Source organism: Rhamphochromis longiceps, linkage group LG3 (genome assembly GCF_057381845.1).
Source record: "Rhamphochromis longiceps isolate RC_006_pf linkage group LG3, R_longiceps_female_GT1.1, whole genome shotgun sequence".
NCBI classification, from domain to species: domain Eukaryota; kingdom Metazoa; phylum Chordata; class Actinopteri; order Cichliformes; family Cichlidae; genus Rhamphochromis; species Rhamphochromis longiceps.
This window is the reverse complement of record NC_140559.1, coordinates 58,110,101-58,125,027: the sequence shown is the minus strand read 5'-3', so window position 1 is coordinate 58,125,027 and position 14,927 is coordinate 58,110,101. Positions and strand designations below refer to the sequence as shown.

The following is a 14,927-nucleotide window of genomic DNA, read 5'->3' as shown; positions in this document are numbered from 1 at the left end:
GGCTGACAGTTGTGTTTATATGAAAAACTGCAAAAACAGGAGGCAACATCTAAAGTGCTGAAAGAAAGGTTGGAAGTAAAACAAGCTGAAATAGAAGAAGTGGAGAAAAAATGCAACAAGCTGCAGAAGGAGAACACAGAAACAATCGAGGAGTTGAAAATCCTCATCCTCGAGAAAAAGGTGCTCGTGGTAAAGCAGCTGGAGAAAAAGAAAAAACGCTTCCGCTTCTTCTGGAGGAAGAACACTCCTTCTTTCACTACTGCCGATGTGTCAGATCAATGGCTTTATTCAAGAATACAAGTAATGGGTAATAGCTGCATGTGTGTTTGTGTGTGTGTATAATATGCATACTTTACTTGTTGGATCCATATCCTACAAGGAATTAAATAAAACAAGAAGACAAACAAAAACAAAACAAAAATATTTTTCTCTCCCTTCCAAGGTCAGGAATCAGGATGAGGAAGAAATTAGGTCAGATCAGTGCAGGTTTTTGCACTGCTGACATTGAAAAATGTATGGCGAGATTTCCAATATACATTTGCAATCAAGTAACTTTGACAACATAAAGTTTTTTAAATCAAAGAGTGGAGCTGGAAACACAGCTTAGCTCAACAGGTTACAGGAGATCCAAAGCCACCTACTTTTCATGACAATCTTCCTTGTGGCATAAATCTCCCCTTTGATCATTGATCAGTAAATCACTGCATATAAATTCATCTAACTGTTATAATTTAATGAGTAAAGCTTGTCAGATGATTGAATTGCGGTTTTAGTAAATGTTGAACCTTGTTGTGATTTCTGTTTTTAGAATCAATAGCCCACATTTTCATCCACTGCCCAAACGTGCCTTTGAGTTTTTCATCATTTAACAAGAATAGGTTCAGGCAACCATTGTGTAATTAGGCTTTGTGTATGTTGGAGATGGCATTTGGCCAAATAGAGAACATGCTACTACCAGCATCAACCCCCTTTTTTCTCAAGCTTTTCACTGGTATCCATTACAGTTCATTTGTTATACCAAGGACTTCCACAACCCCAACACAACTGACTTCAGCGTCCAACCAAATAGAAAAACTATGACTGCTTAAGAAAACAGCGCAAAACATTTCAGCCTGTTTCAATTTCAGCATCTGCAGTATTAATGAGCATGAGTTAAAACAGATCAGCTTTCTGAACTAAAAGGTTTTAATAAATTTTCACAAAAGGTAAGGAAACGTGTGTTTTGTTGATAATTTCTTTTTGTCAGTTAACCTTATACCGTTTTCCCCCCTTAAATGGTGTCACATTTGTAAGGAAAATTCATTTTTGGTCACACCCATGAGAAACTTGCCAAATGTTCTCTGGAAATCAGTGTTTTCTGCTACTGACTCTTATTTTGAGCCTCTTGTATTCCACATGCTGACAGTCAGGTGCCTGAATGGAGCCTGATCGTCAGCAATTGTTAGCTTAGACTGTTCCACAACAGTCAGTTGCTGTTTACTCCAAACATACCACATTTCTCTGTAGGGCTGCTCGATTATGGCAAAAATGATAATCACGATTATTTTCACTGAAATTGAGATCTCGATTATTTGACGGTATTTATTTAACCCTTTAAGACCTACCATAGAACCAAGTCCGCCAGAGCTTATATTATATTTTTACATGCTGTAGTGCCATTTTTGGGAGCATTTCGAGTTGCTATACAACTGTTATAGCCCATATTTTAATAATATGTATGCATTAAGTCCATAGTAACTACATTAATTGCAAAAAAGTGCAATAAACTACAAAAAAATTGAAAATCGTTTTTGTTTTGTTTTTTTTTACATATATTTCTACTTGGAGAAATTTAAGAGGCTTATCCCTCAAAACTTTAAATACAAAAAAGTTGCAAAAAATAGTTTACACCAACAGGAAATTTATTTTGAGTGTCTTCATAGTTTTATTTTGGAGATACAGCAATTTTTATATGCTTTTTCAATGTGGGAAGTGTTACGAACAGCTGATCGGATCGGCAAAGCATGTTTCTGGAATATTATGTTTTTTTTTCCTGTAAGCGCTTTTTATGCAATTTTTGCAAAGCTATATGTGGAAGGAAACCGTGACCGAGGACAAGCTGATGGCATAAGATGTAAGTACAACTCCTCCGGTTTAATATGCAAAACAAATTATTGCGCTAGCTTACACGGTTCAGGTTCTACAGGGATTTAAAGGGTTAACAATAACAATGTATTGAATAATGACTTTAAAAAAATACTATAAAATAGTGTGCAAATGTTTGCAATATAAGAAATAAATGAAAAATGTAAACATCTATGTTTAGTGAACTTTGCAGTGTTGCTCTGTGGTGCAGCTACGACACTGTAGCAAAGTTTACACACTATGTCTACTTGATCCACTCCACAAACGCATAATGTTTCCACACCACTGAAGTTTTTTTTTTTTACCTCTCTTTTCAACCAATGGCAGTCACTCTCCTCTCCAAATAACTTCTGCCTAGCTTTCCGAGCTTCCCTCGCGGGGGCCCATCACGTATAGGTGTAACGGAGAAACAGCCAATCAAATCGCAGCTTTTCGGGCATTGGAAAAAAATGGGGGTTTTTTTACACTGAACTGTCTGAGCGCGGGTTCGAGTCCTGGTTGGGACAAAGGTTGTGTTACATTATCAAAAGTTAAACACCATTTTCAATTTACTTATTGTGGATAACATTTATTTTTCACTTTGCTTTTAATTTTTATTTCATTATCATTTTATTTATATTATATAGTGTTATGGCCTGTGGAGCAATTTTTCTGCATTACGTACCTATACTGTCACAAAGTACATAACTCAGACTAAACTGTATCATCACAGTTTTGAGATGATACATACCAGACATATAGTCTACAATTATGCAGACATCCAACTTTTAATACAAAGACTAAAGCTAAAACTACAATACAGATACATTCTGATGACATAGAAAATGAAGCTTGTACATAATTTAAACAAGGCATGTCTGTAATAAGTCATCTGTCTGCTTCCTGGTGGCTGTTGGTTTATATCTATTCATTTTCCAACACAAACTCAGTACTGACATCATTACTTTATTCTAGTCATGCTCTTGCCAGCCTCCACTCTGCATGCTTTAAATCTGTTGCTCTTCTGCTTCTGCCATTCTGCGTTTCAGATCCTCAGCTATGCAGCCCGCCTCCTCTCCTTTCTCCTCCTCACTGTGGTCACTCAGAACCCTGTCCCAGCCTCCATCTTCATCACTACTAGCATTTTGACTCTGGGGTGTGGCTTATGCAAAATCCTGTCACTGCTGAGATTTCTTCTGCTATGATGGGTCATTGGAGTCTAACTGCCTAACAGTTACATTTATTTCTGTATCTCAATAAATCATGTTCAGTTTTTCCACATGATCTCTCCTTATTGAACTGCTTTTGTAGATAAGCTTCAAGCCAGAAAGCAACAATACCTAAACCAAAAATATTATCATCAGAAGTGAGACAGTGTCTGGACTATCTCCAGCTGTGTTGCATGTATTAAAGGTAACTTCAGACACTGTCTGGTTGTCATGTCTGAAACAGGCTGTATAGTCACACAGATAAAAGACAGCAGTCATGTTTCTAATATTACAAATCAACCAGAAAGATTATAAAGATAAAAGCTGTGAGACCCCACTAGAGAAAGGATGGCTTGTTATCATTACATGAAGTGATTTAGAAATAATATGTAAGCTTTCAGGGCAGCACTCACAGCTTTTTAAAACTGATTACCTGATGGTGAGCACACACAGGTATATAAACATACAGGTGAACTCTAAGAGGTTATAAAGAAGAGAGCTGTGCTGCTATTTTTACAGAACACAATTTATTCACATTTTTATATTTACAATCAGTTTTTATTTATATAAACAAAATAAACATTACAAAACTAGAACAAAACTATCTTATGTACAATATCAACAGTTTCTCCCCTATTTCCTCTTTTCTTCCACCCATCTTTGTCTCTCTGCCTCGTAGAAAGGAGACTCCTGAATCTCCTTCCAGGTGCTCTTGGCTCGTGAGCCAAAGCCAACCAGCTGATCATTCTCAGAGGTTTCTGCAGCAACACTCACTCTGCTGGTCTTGTAGTTCAGAAGAGTCTTTATCTCTGTAAAGCTGAGGGCATACTGTACAAATGAATGCAAGCTCTCCTTGCCATGCCCTTCTTCCACAGAGGTCCCTGCAGCCTCTTCCTTCTGGAGATCTTTGATCAGGTACATGGTGTACCCGACATCATTCCCCAGAAGCCACCGGAAAGATTTCCCTTTATGCTTTCCAAACTGCAGAATGTACTCTCCCTGCACTTCCTTCATGTCAGACTCATCCCCTCCTCTCTGATAGATGACAGTCAGAGCATTCCAATGTAAACATCCTCCCTCACAGGTGCAGACTTGTCCTGCAGTTTGGGGTCATTTTTAATCCGTCGAGCTTCTTTTGACGGGTCCTGGAGAAGGTATCCAAGTGGCCCCTTGCGGAACACCACAGAGATTTTCCCTGGATATGGCGCAACTTTCTTCTGCATCTTGACAAGCAGTGAAAAAATAAACAATTATATTAAACAAAATTGATTCCAAACACAAACAAAGACATTTCAGGTTATAATCTTGCTGCTGGGTTTACACAGCAGGATGCAGGAGAACAATAACGAGACACAATTTGAAAGAACATTGACAACATTTGGGATAAAAGTGTTTTTTACTCCAGGTATAACAAACTGTTCTGTCTGTAAATAAAAACCTTTCATGGTTGAATGATTATTGGCATATCTGCAAAATTTGTGGTAACTGCTTAGTAGTCATGGCACATAAGAATTGCTGGTAGATTAACAACATATATGTATTTAAGCTATCGTGTTTATTCATACACGAGTGGGCATTGCTCATGTTAGAGATATCAAAACAGATTTTCGCATTGATAAGGTGACTGACCATTACAACATGAAAGCAATACATTTTCTTTTAAAGCAGGTTCAGTCATTTAGCATGTCATCTCATAACAAGACACTTATTGGTTATTTAATTGTACCACATTATAGTAATGTCAGTGTCACAGCAGTCGGAAACCTACAAAGTTTATTTAATGGCAAAACACGTCAATGAAACACGCAATTTATTTAAGGATCACGTTCATTCATTTTTTACCGTGCCACTTTACAACAGCAGATGCAAACTCCCACCGTCTTTAACTGAGCGATGGATGCTTCGTAAATGCAATCGCAACACGCCTATTACCTGTAATATACACCTGTAAATGTATTCTGTTGGTTTACTGTTATTTCAAACGACGTTTCTTACCTTTGATCAATGAATGAGGAGCGTTGGGATGTGTTGCGAGCGGTGAGTTACTTGTTTTCTCTCCCGAAACGTAAAAGAGGAGATTTTTTAAAAGTGCCGCCGCATCTCAAACTCCCAACAGCGCCGGAAGACCGTAGTGGCCAAAAATATATTACATCCGTAGTGGTTTAGCACTACCATAGAGAATGAATGGGAAACGGTTTAGGCCGTTTAGCTAAACAATCCCAGGCTCCCGCGCGGCGCGGGGCGCGGGTACCCTCCCATGTATAACTATAGAGGCTCTCTCAGCAGCCATTTCCAGTATAAAGAAACGTTCCATGTTTTTCACTGCTCTGGTTTAAAAGCCCACTTCACACATCTCTCTGCATTCTATGAACTCCTTGCAGACTATTCATTTCATTTTCGGTCACTACAATTCGTATGAGTGAGGTGTGAGGGCAGGGTGGGAGGGTTGGAGGTGATGGGACAGGCGGGACGAGACTTCTGTTGATCTTATTAAAGTGAGATTGGCTTTTCTGGATAATTATTATGTCATAATATTTTGGCTATAATATACAATATCAGAATCATGTGTGCCATGGGGATTTATCATTGGAAGAAGGCTGAGAGAACACTACTCTCCAACTTCACAAGCTCTTGCTGTGGGGTTAAATATTGTGGAAACCCGATGAATTTCTACAACTGCAAAGTCAAAGACGAAAAGACACAAAATTATAATATTACAGTTGTACTGAGTGTATAAAGCAAAGTCAGTCAGTTTGCAGTGGTTGGAAATCAAAAGTCCTCGCAGCTGTGCGCACGTTGAAATACAAAACAGATTTCAACCCTTAAAATGCAAATAATTTCTCCATATACCCCAGCTGGTAAAAGGTTGAATTTAGTAAAATGGTTTAATAGGAACTGTGTACATTTACCCCTGGAGGGTCATTAATGCATGCTGTTGTTTATTAGCCCAATTTTTGCTGATTCCTGGAGCACACTGACATTGGAGCAGCAGAAACAGAAATGACCTAACAGATCACATCTAAGTAAAGTTGGTTAACTTTGTGTTAACACAGGTCTGGCACAGAGGACTCTAGCAGTTCAACAGTTCTGGGTCTAATTAGTCGTACATGCCCTAAATGTTTCAGCTGGTGAAAAGTTTGCACTGAAGACCATTTCAGCACCCAAAATTGTCTACAATGGAGCTATACTGTTGTAGTAGCTGTACTATGTAGATAACACTGTGTTGCTGAAATGTGGCCTTCCCAGAAAAATGCACATTCAGGATGGAAGCATATGTTACTCCAATACTTGTATACGCCTTTCAGCACTGATGGTACATTTTCAGATGTACACGCTTCTGGTTCCTTGGCGCAAGGTTTTGAGCTGAGCAGTGACAACAAGCCAGATGGTCCTTCTGGTCTCCTCTGGAGGTTGTAGCATCCATGTTTTTAAAAAAGACATTTCAATTTGTCTGACCACAGGACAGTTTTACATTTCGCCTCAGTCCATTTTAAAGGAGCTTTGGTCCAAATGTAAACAACAGAATCATGTTTGTTTTTTAGTACCGCATGAGAGGCCCAACGATTGCCCTTCATCCCAGAGATTTTTCCAGATTCTTGGACTCTTCTAATAATGTTATGTATTATAGATAATGAAATCTTTACAATTTTATGATGAGGAATGTTATTCTGAAACTTTCCACAGTTTGCAGATGCACTTTTTTGTAGTTCAGTGAACCACCGCCAATCTTTACTTTTGAAAAACGCTGGTTCTCTAAGATGGTCTTTTTATATTTGTAGTACCATTTAATTTTACAGCATTTACAGCCTAGTTTCAGTATAGTATCACTTTAGTTAACAACCAGACTCTGCACTCACAGTCGATTAATACGTGTGTGTATGTTGAGTTCATTAGACCACTTGTGTCTCTTTGGCTTTATACATCATGCTATCTTATACAGTTATTGTTTGCACATTGGTAATTGTGGTTACATTCCTTTATCAGTGCATTAAATACGTGGTTTTAACACTGCATATCAATGCATATCAGATGCTTTAAGCCACATCATGATAAAGCATCTTAAACGTTCAATTTGTTGTGCAGGTGGCCCAATGTGTAGGCTTATTAGTTATATAGAATTAATGGCCTCTTGCAGTATTTTTTTTTTTAAAGTAAACAGATTTTCTGCTGTCCTTCTAACTTTGTAACCTCTGTTTTGTGGACACAGTGTGCATTTCTTTTCCCTATCACAGCTGTCTAGTCCTTGAGCTCTGGCAAAAACTATAAACAGTTAGCTCCATAAATATGTATAATCTTGGTTCTGTACATTAGCACAATATTAGCACAATATGTATTATAAATGAAACAACTCAAATGCAGTTGAAGTGCAGACTTTTGGCTTTAATTCAGTGGGTTTGAACAAACACATAAAAATGTGATGAACTAATGCTTTTTTAACCCAATCACTTCATTTCAGATGTAACTGGACAAATATATAACTAAAAATATTGACCGTATGTTGTCTGTTCAAAGCAAAACCTTCCAAATGATAGCACCACACATCAAATCAACTCCATTTCTTTTATCTGCTTAATTAATAATGACATAATGAAGGAATTGCCCACACCTGTCCATTGAATAGCCTTTTAGTTCCTTTAAAAAAACAAAAGTGGCCCCTGTTACAGAACTGAAAGGCCTAAACGCTTCATCCAGTTTGAATATGGATACCCTCAAATGAAAGCTTAGAGTCTGCACATTATGTCGGTGGAATACATGTATGTGTCAGTAAACAGGTTAAAAAAAAAAACTTGTGTCAGTGTCTAAATATATATGGAGATGCAGTGTTCAGATAAACAATTCACTTGCCTTAAGGTGACTGTTGTTGTGATCTAGTGGTTTATAAATAAAAATGAATTGAATAAATATTATGTGTCTGTGTTTTATTATTATTAATGCAGTAAAAGTATATGATTAGACAAATGCAAATCAAAACATAATATGATTTGTTTTTTCAAAAGAAGGCAAGAACCTCAGCAAACACAGTAAACTCCCCCATAATACACTTTCCCTCTCCTCCTATATGTCCTAAATCCAGAGCCACATCCTCCTCCACTCTGGACATCTAATCCCCATAAGCCTGCATAATGCCCTGGCCAGGGTGAGCGAGTAGAGGAAGTGAAGAAAGGCAAGTTCAAGTTTAATGACCTTGCAAGTGGATTACAGGTCGGCTAGGGTTCAAAAACGGCTCTGCGCGGCCTTGAGCGCAGCCTGAGGACCAAAATCAGCTGACACAGAAAAGAAAGGTTCACAAATCAGGACATATGTAAGTCAGGTTAAGGGCAGGGACATGTATGACCTCTGTACTGTGTACGTGAAGTTGCAGAGTGTTCCTCTGCCACTAGAGGGAAGCAGAGCCTCTCATTTTCTTCAGTCGTAGCTGAAGAAAGTGTGTTACTTGGCCTATGCTTCCTGGTGGGCTGATACAGCAATGACCTGACCTAAAGTATCACAGAGGTGGATTAAGATGCCTCTGGTCAGAGGATTAACTAAAAGCTGCGTTTCCATGCAGCATCTTTGCAGCTCCATGTCCTTCTGTTATTGTTGCAGCAATTGTTGTTGTGATGTCTGAGTGACTGGGTGTAAACACAATGCAGGTCAGCGATAGTGAGCAGTGTAACTGCTTCACAGCCTTTTCAGCATTTGTGTAGATCGTGATTTGCTTTTTGCATTGTTTTAAACTCCCACTCAGGTTCAAAACAGGCCCACTCTGAAACCACTCACATGTTTGAAAATGTGTTTGTGAGCAGACAACAAGCTTGTCTACTTGTAAGTCTGTTGCACAAGAACCAAAACCGCAACTCTGACCACTCGCTTGAGATTTTGAACGTGTCCTCTTCCCCTGCTTGTACCTGGCAGAGGTACTTTTTCCGAGCATCGGTGATACTCTAATAAAGCTACACTCAGCAACGTGATTTAAAACCTTATACATGGAAAATGTCACCGATTGGTTCTGAGCTTCAGATGATTTTATCACATCAAAGCACTTCAAGCTCATAGACTTGCTGTCTAATGACATCAGGTGACACAGGAGAATCTTACATAATCACAATAGCACAAACCCACTCTAACATCTTGCATCTTGCAGAGGCATGGTAAATGGATTGATTCTTATATGGTGCTTTTCTACTCCCCCGGAGTACTCAAAGCGCTGTATACAACATGCCTCATTCACCTATTCACACCCACTCATACAAGCACTTCCTTCTATACTTAAGTGCAATCTAAACATTCACACACATTCACACTCCGATGGACGGATTGAAAAGCAACTTGGGGTTAGTATCTTGCCCAAGGATACTTGGCATGCAGACTGGGAAAGCCAAGGCTCGAACCACCAACCTTCCAGTCAGTAGCTGATCTGCTCTACCACCTAAGGCACAGCCACCCCAATAACCCCATCTGCCCTAATACAGATGCCATCATGTAAGAAGCGATCCTATACAAATGTCTGTGTGGAAAGTATGTTACGACTTGCTAAATTAAGTCGTAACAAGCACCTCTGTCTTAACTCTGTCATTTCCTGTCCCTTCCAACAACTCTCCATCCACTGCAGATATATTTCTAAAGGTCATGTTTCTCTGCACACATACGGAAATGTGAATCTGCCGTTGCCGTTCTTGTTTTTGGTTTTGATTTTTCTTACCCTTTGTAAGAGCCTTGAGAAAATGCCCCAAGGTTTTCAGGAAATGCATTTCGGGAACTGGAATGTGCTTCAGTTAAAGCTCGATGATTATGTTATACTTGCCTGTACTTGCACAATTCGTTTTGAGAAGGTTTGGTAATCCCTAAATGTTTAGAATTCATGCAAAGAATGCATGTAAAGCCGAAACTGCACTGTAATTACATTTTGTTGTTTCCAATATTTGGGATTGTTAAACTGTTTCGTAACTTTTTGTTTGCTGTATAGACTCAGTTTTACAGTATAATGCTGTAAAATTTATAAAATGTTACTGCTACCACTCTTACATCCGATTTGGGGGGGGGGTTACACCAGCATTGTAAGCTGTTATTGTCCATTTTTGTCCTTTGTAACTCAAATTCAGCACAACATATTTGTATTTATGTGCTCTACAAGTTATGTTGAGCTTTACTGCTAAAAAAACATCTCAAACATCTCAATAAAACATTTTGAAAAACATGTACCTGGATTTAATCACACATCTTCTTTATCCATAATTCATGGTTTCTGTAGCTCTGACAATGCCACTGCATGATAGGTTAATCAAGCAAATAGTAAACATGGGAAGTGGACATAGCTGTGGTTAGAGTGAAGCACAGCTATGTCCCTTTTGTTTTCTTACTTTTGTAAAATTGGGCCCCAACAATAAGACAAGTTTCTACAGGTAGGGCTCACGGAAGTATTTCATACAGCTGGTGTTTCAGACTGTGCCAACCTACAATTCCTACATGCACATTCCCTGTAAGGTCATATACTGCATTTGTGTGCATTTATTGGAGATATTTTCTGTAATTTGTTTAATTCTGTATGAAGTTATTATTATTATTATTATTATTATTATTATTATAGTTATTATAGTTATTAAATTATTACATGTGGTAATAATTGTGCCAGCTGAGATATAAACCTTGCTGTGCCATCATTTTGGTTTAATTTCACTGTCAATCCATTTTCACTGGTTGATGTTTGTTGCCACAAGATAATCCTGAATCATGTTTTAACCTTCTGTCATTGCATTTACTCTGGTTTGCAGCTGTCTGTGCTTCTGTGTGGCTGGACCTGAGTTATTATTATTACTACAGCTAATGTTTACTACTTCTGTTACACCATGTATTAGGTGTAAAAATCTTCTAAATGTTTGCAATTCCATATAAACAACGCTTTACAACCATGTTCAGGAAGATAAACCAATTTATTCATCTGTTACAAAACAAGTGGAATTTCAGCAGTGTTATGCAGCTGTTGGTGCTTTTGTCTCCACCCCAGGGTGTGGTCTCTACTTCTTGCTCTCAGTTGGCACACCACGGAAGCAGCAGGTCAGAACAGCTACCACCGCCATAAACTCCTTAAAGTCCACCACGCCATCTCCATCAGAATCAAGAGATTTGACCAGGTCATCCACTGCTTTTTTGTCCTTTGCTCCCTGTGAAGACCAACAGAACACCAGTGCTGTAAGCTACAGTCTGCAAGCTGCCAAATAGGGCCTCACTTTTTAGTCAAATAAAAACAGTTAAAACTAAACAAAATGTTGTTGTTCAAGTTAAACAATCAGTCTGAAAACACCATTAGGCTGACACCTTTTGTTAAATTTTAAACATCACAACTTGTCGGAAACACTTTTAAAAACAACTAGAAGCATGCAGCTGCAGGATGATATGTCCTTACTGCTTTCATTTTGCAAGTTAACCACCAAAACCAATCACCAACACATGAATTTGTATATTTTGCAGCATATAGTAAAAACACAGGTATGCCCTCTGGGGTGTACATTACCGAGATCATTCCAGGCATTTCCTTTTCCAGCAACGTCTTGACTTCAGATTTGGACAGACTGTTCGGGTCGCCATCAGTTTTTGCATACTTTCCAAAGGTGTCGAGCAGCATACACATGGACACCTGTAGCTGAGTCATGGTTCCTGGCTGATGGGTAGTTATTAAACAGGTAGAGAAAAAGAAATGGAAGGTCGACAGAGCAATACCTGTGCAGGCAGTGACGGAAAAGAGGAGATACGGTTCTTTTTATACCTTTAAAAATGGGCTTGGCCACATTGGGAAGACAAAACCTCTAAAGGTGTGGCAGTGTTTGCTGCACATATCAGGTTAAATACTCTGAGAACACAACCTCATTCTCCCAACGCCCAGTATGCAAATACTGAAAGGCCATATGCAGCTTTAGTCATTTGCTAGTGGACTTTGGTGAAAATTAAATGAATATTTAATTGTTGATAAACATTGTGCTTTGGATATGAGTTTAACTTTTCTACCACTGCATTTCCTGTGTTTGGCATTTGTCTGTGCTTCTGCATAGGACTGGACTTAAGCCACTAAAAGCCATACCATTTTTAACCCTGTATTTAAAAAAAAGTACACTGTGTAAATATCATTCTAGGTTATGCATTTTTATATTAAATCACAACTATGTGCAGGTAGATAAATCCCTTTATTCAGCTGTTACATAACAAGAGGCATTGCAGAGATAATAGGCAGTTGCTGCTGTTGTTCCCAGGGTGTGGTCACTACGCTCACTTCTTGCAAGGGCGGCCGTGGCAGACGCAGGTGATAGAAGCTACCAGCACCATGAACTCGTTGAAGTCGACCTCACCGTCTCCATTGAAGTCCAGCTCTTTGAACAACTTGTCCAGGTCTTCTTGATTCTGTGCTCCCTGTATAAATCAAAAGATTGTGTCACTAGTGCTACATTTTCTAAACTGCCAAAAGTGTTGTTGTCAGTATCATTTTTATTCAAATTTAGCCTTTTTCAAGATCACGTTGTTCCAGTTCGATGACAAACAACCCTGAGATGTATTTGATTGTCTTTACTTTTCAAAAAAATTGAAACACCGTATAAAAACATCAAAAAGCAAACAGCTGACTGTTTTACCAACCAAAACCGAGCATGCAAATTTTTTGTAATCATTCAGTGTCTTTATTGTACTTGAACTCCTACCATGAGTCAGGATGTTTTCTAACTTCATGATAAACTCTTGCATACAGTATATTTAGTTGATAAATATACTTAAATACATAATGTTATGTAAATTTAAGCCTATGTGGCTGATCCTCGCTGAGCAGATATCAGCACTGTACCCAGCGGTGACATGTACATGGCCCAGCACATGCGTGCAAGGAATGAACAGTACCTTGAGCAGTCCAGGCAGCTCGCTTTCCAGCAGAGCCTTGACCTCGGCTTTTGTTAGGCTGTCCGGCTTTCCATCCTTTCCTGCATATGTATCAAAGACCTTCATCATGCAAGCCACGGACGTCTCCAGCTGTGTCATGATTGCTGTCTGACAGGTGGTTATTCAGGTAGAGAGGAAAAATTGGAGGTGGACAGAGCAGTAGCTGTACAGGGAATGAAGGGTTAGAGAGGGGATTCTTTTTATACCTTTAAAAAAATAGGTTTGGCACCACTGATAAGACCAGCTTCTATTGCTGAGGTAGTGCTTCCTCAAATGTTTGACTCCAACTTAGTAAACACAACCTTGGACCTGCATCGCCCAATATTCGCATCACCTGAAAGGCCATATGCAGCTTTGGTCATTTACTTGTTGACTTAAGGCGAGGCCGATCTATTAACAGAACAACAAAGGTAATAAATTCTATGATTTAAAGCAGTAACTAAGCGATTGATTTATTATACAAGCTGAGCTGCAAAGTCTGTTGTCGTTATCATCCAAAGACGATAATGAAACAAGTTTAAACCTGCTGTCAGTGCAGCTTTTACTGTGGTTGGTGGCTGTCTGCGTGTCTATGTAGGGTCGGATTTAAACCACAATAGGAAAGTTACGAAAACTGAGTACACGCGGGCGGTAATCTGTTCTCTCTCATAAATGATGTTGTGGAAATTGTGCTCTCTTACAATATATATATCTATGCATGAAACATCAAAAGCATTTTTGTGGTCAGATAACATGTCACAACATGCCTCTTGCTTCATTATGTCAAACACAATGAGAAATAAAGTTCCTCATGCAGATTGGATGGCAAAGGAGGAATCAAAGATGATGGCGTTCAGTGGACCGAGTACCCGAGTCATACTTTCGAATTTCACTTTTTATTTTAAAAACAAAGCATGTGGATGTGGTGAAAGTGCAAGGGTGCAAGCTTGCAAGTAGAAGAAAGCTTCTGAGACTGTAAAAACCTGGCCATTCAGTAGCGGTTAACACGTTTTGGAGGGTACATCATGGCAAGCAGGCCAGGTCTAGTATCACACTGTAAGTTTGGTTTGTCCCTCTGTCAGTCTGAACCTGGCTGACTCAACAGGTCAAATATTTGCATTGCTTTTGTCCGTCTAGTACATGTTAATCACCGCTTTCTGATATTATCACAAACCCAAATGTGTTAATGCAAAGTAATGTGACACTAAAACTGATCTGTCTTGTAGCTGTTGGTATCACTTTCTGAGGCAGAGTTGTTTTAAGGGTGTAAAAAACACTGCAATTTTAAGTTTACCTGAAAATTAAACCATTTTCTAAATATTTTCCAGTACAGCACATTTTGCAGCTTTGCCAAATGGTGTAGACTTTTCATACCACAGATTGTATATTGTCAGTACTCAGTGCTTCATGGTGAAAACTAAGCTTGGTCTCATGGCTTCTGTTTCTATTGTGTCACTGTTTTTTTCACTGTGGTGAAAGGTGATAAAACATCTTTACGTGGCTCTCCATTTATAGGTTCTTTCCTCTTGCTCTTTTCTCCTTTTATATGCGTCTGCCATCTAAAGCAGCCAAATCCCTCAGCCTTAACGTGATGATTAAATTATTTGTGCGCAGCTGTTTAAATTTGCACCCTGAAAATGCTTTTTATTGTCCACCATGCGTAACTCTGTGTGTGAAACAAAAACTTGACAAATATTTTAGGTATTAAACAACAAATCCTGCAAATACATTTGAGTATAC

The 14,927-nt window shown here is 38.8% G+C and overlaps 3 protein-coding genes across 3 annotated transcripts; all 3 read right to left on the bottom strand.

The window, feature by feature from the left end:
- Positions 1-3,834: 3,834 nt before the first annotated feature.
- On the bottom strand, positions 3,835-5,421 carry LOC146675454 (uncharacterized). The gene is made up of 2 exons (XM_085402550.1): positions 5,307-5,421; positions 3,835-4,534 (listed from the first exon to the last, which is right to left on the bottom strand). The coding sequence occupies exon 2, from the start codon at positions 4,323-4,325 to the stop codon at positions 3,945-3,947; it is 381 nt and encodes a 126-aa protein (XP_085258676.1). The 5' UTR covers positions 4,326-4,534; positions 5,307-5,421; the 3' UTR covers positions 3,835-3,944.
- A 5,781-nt stretch (positions 5,422-11,202) lies between these two features.
- Positions 11,203-12,039, bottom strand: LOC146675453 (protein S100-P-like). Its single transcript, XM_085402547.1, has 2 exons — positions 11,803-12,039; positions 11,203-11,452 (listed from the first exon to the last, which is right to left on the bottom strand). The coding sequence occupies exons 1-2, from the start codon at positions 11,938-11,940 to the stop codon at positions 11,306-11,308; spliced, it is 285 nt and encodes a 94-aa protein (XP_085258673.1). The 5' UTR covers positions 11,941-12,039; the 3' UTR covers positions 11,203-11,305.
- Positions 12,040-12,456: 417 nt separating this feature from the next.
- LOC146675452 (protein S100-G-like) lies at positions 12,457-13,371 on the bottom strand. The gene is made up of 2 exons (XM_085402548.1): positions 13,170-13,371; positions 12,457-12,692 (listed from the first exon to the last, which is right to left on the bottom strand). The coding sequence occupies exons 1-2, from the start codon at positions 13,305-13,307 to the stop codon at positions 12,552-12,554; spliced, it is 279 nt and encodes a 92-aa protein (XP_085258674.1). The 5' UTR covers positions 13,308-13,371; the 3' UTR covers positions 12,457-12,551.
- Positions 13,372-14,927: the final 1,556 nt, after the last annotated feature.